Source organism: Piliocolobus tephrosceles, chromosome 1, assembly GCF_002776525.5.
Source record: "Piliocolobus tephrosceles isolate RC106 chromosome 1, ASM277652v3, whole genome shotgun sequence".
NCBI lineage: Eukaryota > Metazoa > Chordata > Mammalia > Primates > Cercopithecidae > Piliocolobus > Piliocolobus tephrosceles.
Window position 1 is genome coordinate 144,997,144 of NC_045434.1, and position 7,285 is coordinate 145,004,428.

The window sequence follows — 7,285 nt, forward strand, 5'->3', positions numbered from 1 at the left end:
CTGGATTAGTTAGATAGTTTTGCCCTTATAGTTGGCCAGTTATTAGCTGGAGGGAAGCTCAGCTCTTCTGTAGCTGATGTTTCATCCTCTAGAAGCTTAGGCTTTTTTCCTGGTGGTGGAAGAGGTCTGAGAGAGAGCAGAAGCAAGCCAAGACTCTTGAGGCTAACTCGGAGTTGGGACACTGTTACTTGTTTTGCATTTTGTTGGCCAAAAGAAGTTATAAGACCTGCTGATTCAAAGGGTAGGGATATAGATTCTACCTCTTGATGACAGCTTCTATAAAGTCACATTGCAGAGGGTATGAACACATCCAAGTATGAATAATTAGGGCCATGTTTGCCATCAATCTAACATACAGTTGGATGAATGAAGGACTTGAAGATGTGCTTAGAATACCATGTACCTTGTAAATGTGGATTTTAATTTTGCTGTTACAAAATTATGTCATCCAGCTCCCTTTATTTCAACCTGTTGTTTTTCTGTCATGTATTCTTTTTCTCCTTATATTGTTCTTTCATTTTTGGTTGGTTGTGAATCTTTATTCAAATCTATGCCAGACAAAAATTGTCTAAAATTAATTTGTGGTTCATTATTAAATTTTTCTCAGAGAGATCTTCTCTGCATGCATCTTCAGGTTATAATTTATTTCTCATGTTTGGGAGTATTTTTCCTCATAGAGCCCACCTCAGTTTTTCCTTTTTATTTGGACACTGTTGGTATTTGCTAACAGAGTGTGTGGATGGTTTTCACTATCCACTTAGGTTTAAATGCCTTCTCAAATCTGTATCTGAGGAATAGGTTGTTATGTGGTTCCAAGTGACCGGTTCTTAGACCGATCTAAATGTGGCTTGCAGAATTAAACTAGGATCATCTGCTACCAAGCCACTTAAGCTTGTTTTTGGGGGCACTTAAAAAAAGTTAAAGTATATGGAAAAGAAACATACTTTTAAAACATATACTACTAACAGGGTTTTCCCTGCATTTTCTGGTCTCTGCAGAGCTTTTCCTGTGATACTAAGCCTTCCAAGAAGCAGTGAACCATTGTCACTGCCCCTCTACCCTTTTGTCATATTGTTTGCTGGGAATTATATTTAAATGGACATATAAAGAGGTGTGCCACTGGGAACTGGGAATGAGTTACACAACTCTGGCTGCCTCATAAAGCCATCTTTCTACTGCATAAGCACTGTGTCTGTTAAACAGCAGGCGGAAAAAGGGAGTGAGCTAAAGTCCTTTACTCAGCTGGCAGATGTATTGTGTTTCACAGAACAAAGCAAGCCTTTGCATGGTATATACCAAACAGAAAACTGGGACTACCATTAATTTGTTTCTAGTGCTGGTTTCTGGGACTTTCAGATAGTGAAACTGTTAGAGATTTCTCATCAGAGGTTAACTGAATTTTGGTAGGATGTGCTGTTGTCTTTTTCTGTGCCTTTGTATGGATTATTGTGAGAAGGTGGGAGAGACTGTACTAGGAGATTCTATTCAGATACCATCTTAAGCTGAGTCCAAAGTGCATTTAGTTCATAATGCATTTTCCATTTTTATTAATCAAAAAAAGGTATTGAATAGACATTTAAAAAACATAGCAACTGTAAAGAGCAGTTATGAAAGGCCAAGATTTGCTGCTTTTGGTAGCTTGTGCAGTATTATCATGTGAATAAGTTTTCCGTTCCATTATAATTTTGGAGAAATTACATATATTTCTTAGTCCTTCGTTATTACTTTTAAAGTTTGCTGTTGGAGAAATAGCACTTTGATTTTCTCTTTGTTCCTACCCTGGCCATCAGTGGTCTAGATGTGAAACACATACCTGTCAAGGAGGTTGAAAGACCAGAATGAAGTGCCTCCAGAATTCTCCAAGCCAGCCTGTGGAATAATGGGTCAAAACAGCTGCCAGGGCTAGTTGTTGAATCTTTGGAAAAATGATAGTTACTTTCAAAGATGCTATTTTTTCCATAGTTGTCTTATCTCTGGCAACTGTTTCTGGCTGCTAACTTTAAGGTCTAATAGTAAAATTACAACCTCAAGAAATCCATCTCACTGGAAAGTCACTGGAGTTATTACAGCTGCAGAGTTAAAGCCAAAATTGACAAATGGGATCTAATTAAACTAAAGAGCTTCTGCACAGCAAAAGAAACTACCATCAGAGTGAACAGGCAACCTACAGAATGGGAGAAAATTTTTGCAATCTACTCATCTGACAAAGGGCTAATAATCCAGAACCTACAAAGAACTCAAACAAATTTACAAGAAAAAAACAACCCCATCAAAAAGTGGCCAGGGATATGAACAGACATTTCTCAAAAGAAGACATACATACAGCCAACAGACACATGAAAAAATGCTCGTCATTGGCCATCAGAGAAATGCAAATCAGAAGCACAATGAGATACCATCTCACACCAGTTAGAATGGCAATCATTAAAAAGTCAGGAAACAACAGGTGCTGGAGAGGATGTGGAGAAATAGGAACACTTTTACACTGTTGGTGGGGTTGTAAACTAGTTCAACCATTATGGAAAACAGTATGGCGATTCCTCAAGGATCTAGAACTAGAAGTACCATATGACCCAGCCATCCCATTACTGGGTATATACCCAAAGGATTATAAATCATGCTGCTATAAAGACACATGCACACGTATGTTCATTGCGGCAGTATTCACAATAGCAAAGACTTGGAATCAACCCAAATGTCCATCAGTGACAGACTGGATTAAGAACATGTGGCACATATACATCATGGAATACTATGCAGCCATAAAAAAGGATGAGTGTGTGTCCTTTGTAGGGACATGGATGCAGCTGGAAACCATCATTCTCAGCAAACTATCACAAGAACAGAAAACCAAACACCACATGTTCTCACTCATAGGTGGGAACTGAACAATGACATCACTTGGACTCGGGAAGGGGAACATTACACACTGGGACCTATTATGGGGAGGGGGGAGGGGGGGAGGGATTGCATTGGGAGTTATACCTGATGTAAATGACGAGTTGATGGGTGCTGACAAGTTGATGGGTGCAGCACACCAACATGGCACAAGTAGACATATGTAACAAACCTGCACGTTGTGCACATGTACCCTATAACTTAAAGTATAATTAAAAAAAAAAAAGATTTGCTGTTAACTACTTGGTTATTATTTCTATAATCTCTAATGAATGTAGAGCTTAAATGATGTTCACCATTTTTTGAAAAACATGAGTTGGTTTAAATGCCTTCCTAACTCTTTTAGCACTGAAGTTCATTAATTGGATTTATGGAACAATTGTCTATAGCCTGTTCTCCTTAGTTAAGAGTTTACATTGGTGCCAGATTTTGACAATATGTATTTAACTTTTCTACAGTAGTAACCTAAGTGTGAGTGTTTTTAAATGCCATTTAAATCAGGGACTCCTAGTTGTTAGGGAAAATCAGTATCTTATCTCTCAAACAAGGTCAGTGCTTTTAAACTGGGCTTTCAGGGAATATCTACAGATTGTATAAAAGTGTGCTTCCACTAATAATGAATAATGGTAATCTTTTCCCGGTATGTGGAAAAGTAGTTTTAGATCTTAAACGTTTTCAATCCTTTTGTGTGAATTACAAATTGTTTGACTAGTAGAAAATAAACAGGACAAAAACTGAGCACTGATCTTGTTTAGTTCACTCACTTATTTTTTCGTTGACACAGGCTTGTGATATTTATATAGCTTATCTTTAATATAGCTTTGCTTTTTATTAAATATTGTAGATTTTCTACTGGAATTAAGATTTTCACGGTATTGCACAGAAAGCACTGTAACTTCCAAGAGCTTTGCCATTAGAAATGGTTTGAGAACCCCCAAACTTACCATCTTATAAGATACTAGAGGGCAAGGACCTTTTGCCATTATCATCACACATGTTGAGTGGAAGCCACTGCAGACTCTTAAGTGGAAAATAACATGAGGAAAATTGGATTTAATATTTTGGGATAAATTTTGGGGGAGTTTTCTGGATGGACTGGTAGAGGTTGAGGGTAAGCATAGGAATGAAGATGGAAGGTAACCACTTTAAACATTGGTAGGTCAGTTTATATTAAGCATTTGATTAAAAGCTCTGAAAACTCTAGCATTATGATCCAAATTAAAATATTGAGGTAGCTTTCTCTCCTTTTAGTTTGAAAAGTTAATTTTGAATTGATGGACATTATACATGATGATAAAAGCCAATTTTAGCTTACCATTTCTCTCCCCGATGGTCTAAAATATGATTCTAATATCATAACTGTTGTTACAGTCTTGGCCAGTAATTCAGTAAGTGGAAAAGAATCATTGTCACAAACTTCCAATTACAAGGCTGTAATGTAGCTGTTGAAATGACAACTAAATGAGGAAGACTAGTCTTGCTGGACAAAAAACCATACGTGACACTTGGGGGGTGGGGAATAGAGAAGGGGGATAAAAAATTGACTTCGATGGACTTTGATCCTAGGGAGTATACAGGGAGATAAGTGATAAAGATAAGTATAATAGTGAATAGGAGTAACAGGAGAAGGAGTTATAGTTCAGGTACTATAGGAACTCAAAGAAAATAACATATCAGGTGAGAGAGTCTGGAGGAGGCATTTGATTTAGTGAGTTTTGAATAGGCACAATGAATAGGTTAAGGAGCATTCTACCTCAAGGGAAAAACATGACCCAAGGCACTGGCCCTCAAACAAGTGTGTGTTGAATATCTGATGGAGTTGGGTAGTGTTTGTTCTTCCACTGATTTACTCAGTATGATATGTGAATGCCTCTTGAATGGCAAGCACCCTGGCAGGTTGGTGCTGGGAATGTAATAAGATAACCCTCATGGAACTACAGTCTAACAGAGATAGATAAAACTGACAAATTAATGAATATATAAATCCAAAGTGAGAAAGACTGTTAGGCTACTGAATAACTTGAGTGAGGATAGATGGTATGATTAGGTAATCAGGGAAGGACTCTGAGGAAACAAAATGTAAGCTGAAACTGATCTTTCTTAAGAGCCAGTTTACCCTGTGGGATATTTACCCTGTCTGAAGTGTTTACCATTGTTGCTATCCCAATATACTTGATTTGACTAAACTAGTCCTCCTTCAAACACAGCCAATGAAATTTCTCTTTTTCATCAATATTTGCTTTATTGATTGCTGAATTATTTACCTGTTATAAAATTTATCATGTTATTCTTGTTTTGCAGAAACCAAAGCTGAAAGACTGGCATCCTCCTGGGGGCTTTATTCTGGGATTATGGGCACTTATTATCATGGTTTTCTTCAAAACTTACGGAATTAAGCATATGAAGTTCATTTTTTAGATTTGATGATGAGTGAAGAAAGCATGGAAGACTGCAACCTTGGATAATAATTTATGTCATTATATATTTTTAAAAATGTGTTTCTCTTGTGTGAATTGGAAATAAGTATAAGGAGTCAACTATTAATTTTATAACTTAAAGAAAAATAATTGTTAATGCAATTGCTTAATGGCACTAAATATATTCCAGTTTTGTATTTTGTGTATTATAAAAGCAAATGGAACAAAGAGATCAGAATACATTGATTGTTTTTGAAAATAGTAATTTCCCCTTATCCCAAAAAATTGTGAAGACGTTAAATTCTCACTGACAGAGGTAACTTCGGTTAATTATTTTCTGTATCTCCTCCTGATCTTTTGACTTATGCACATATTTTTTCCCAATATGGAGATCATATGGAATATACTATTTTGTAATATCTTTTTTCATCTTACAATATATTATCAACCTTTTCCCTCTCAAAAATACATTGTGAATAACTGCATAGTATCCACTGTATGAATATTTAATTCATTTCACAGTCTTCTATTGTTTGACCACTTACATTGTACCAAACATTTTCCTTTGGTTTATTCTTTAATGTATTAATATTTTACTGCTGTTCACTCATGGAATCCTACAACTTTAATTAAAAGCAAAGATGAAAAATTGGTTTTTTAATCTATGGCACTGACAGTCTCCAGGACCTTATATGTTGTCAGTTTATTTGGGAAATTTTAGACCTTTGATAATTTCATTTATTGACTGCTCAAGAGAAACATACCCAATTATTTTTCATTTGTAAGCATTCTGTGATCTTCTCGAATTGGTCACCTCCTCTTCATTTTCCACCTTGAAAGAGAGAGCCAACAAGGACTTTATTTCATTCTGTTTAAGGTAAACCTTGCCCACTGTCTGTATCTATACTTTCCCTGAGAAAAATCCCATAAAGTGGATGGACCTGCGAAGAAAATGTATGCTTATGGCCTAGCCTTCATGTCTGGCTGATGTATTCTATAAGGCAGTAAGGCCTTTTTCTGGTCTCTGATAAGATGCAAGAGCTCATATCCCCATCACTGACATTTTAGCTTGGAAATAATATTGAGGCTGTGCTATGACCAACCCCTGATATTGTTTTTTCTTTTCAAACTTTTGCATATGAGTATAGGAAAAGCCTAAAAGTTCAGCATTTATGTCTGGAGGGATACCTTCAAATGTCTTACCTGTTTTATGCAAGAACTTATGTGTCCATCTTTATTCAGTGCAAAGATCTGTTTTATAATTTTGTTTATGATGTAGGTAACATTAAGAAGACAACTCTTCCTCCACAAGAAAACCTCCTAAATATTCCTTAAGATTTGTTTTTCCTTTTGCACTTAAAATATTACCTTTTAATTGCATGCAAGATTGTCATACTTTTCACAGGCGAAGGATTGACTGTGTTATCTCCCTAGTTAGAACAAATGATATTGAGGCTTTTTGCCAGCTCTGAATCTTTATTTTAATTGATCTTTTGATTGGTGTCTTATATAAATGAGGAAGGAAAATTTTGTCTGATTATGTGAAGGATCTTTCTGTAGGTGAAAAGAAGGGAAAATAAACTTGAAATTGAATAGACTGATCACAGTAGCACTGAGACACACACAGATTGACCATGTTACCCTCCAGACACTCATCCAAGGTCATGGACACCATGGGGAGGCGGAGCTATTTAGGGTGGTAAAGGAACTATGATCGTTCTTGAGCGAAAGTAATTTAGTTTGAATATAATGAAACATACTCTGATGGATAAAGACTGCTAGAAAGTAAAAGAATTCGTCTTCAGAGGTTACAGAAGGTGTCCTTCTTAGTTAAAACCAAACTGGGAAAAGTAATACTGGATAAAATATTCAGGATAAATTTTGCCTCGGCAGAATTTCAAAGGGCAGTTATTCCTCTGTTTCATTGTTGAATCTTCAGAATATAGTTAAAGCCAAAAGCTTAAAATATG

The 7,285-nt window shown here is 36.2% G+C and overlaps 1 protein-coding gene across 3 annotated transcripts in view; it reads left to right on the forward strand.

Annotated features, from left to right (window-relative positions):
- PIGK (phosphatidylinositol glycan anchor biosynthesis class K) overlaps positions 1–6,912 on the forward strand; it is a 116,501-nt gene extending 109,589 nt beyond the window's left edge. Inside the window, exon 12 of one of the 3 annotated variants that reach the window (XM_023209161.1) lies at positions 5,200–6,912. In XM_023209161.1, coding sequence (XP_023064929.1) covers positions 5,200–5,316 — 117 coding nt within the window. In that variant the 3' untranslated portion in view covers positions 5,317–6,912. Of the gene's footprint in view, positions 1–1,790; positions 2,184–5,199 lie in introns of those variants that run through there. The other 2 variants (XM_023209179.1, XM_023209168.1) reach the window with 2 other exon arrangements.
- Positions 6,913–7,285: the final 373 nt, after the last annotated feature.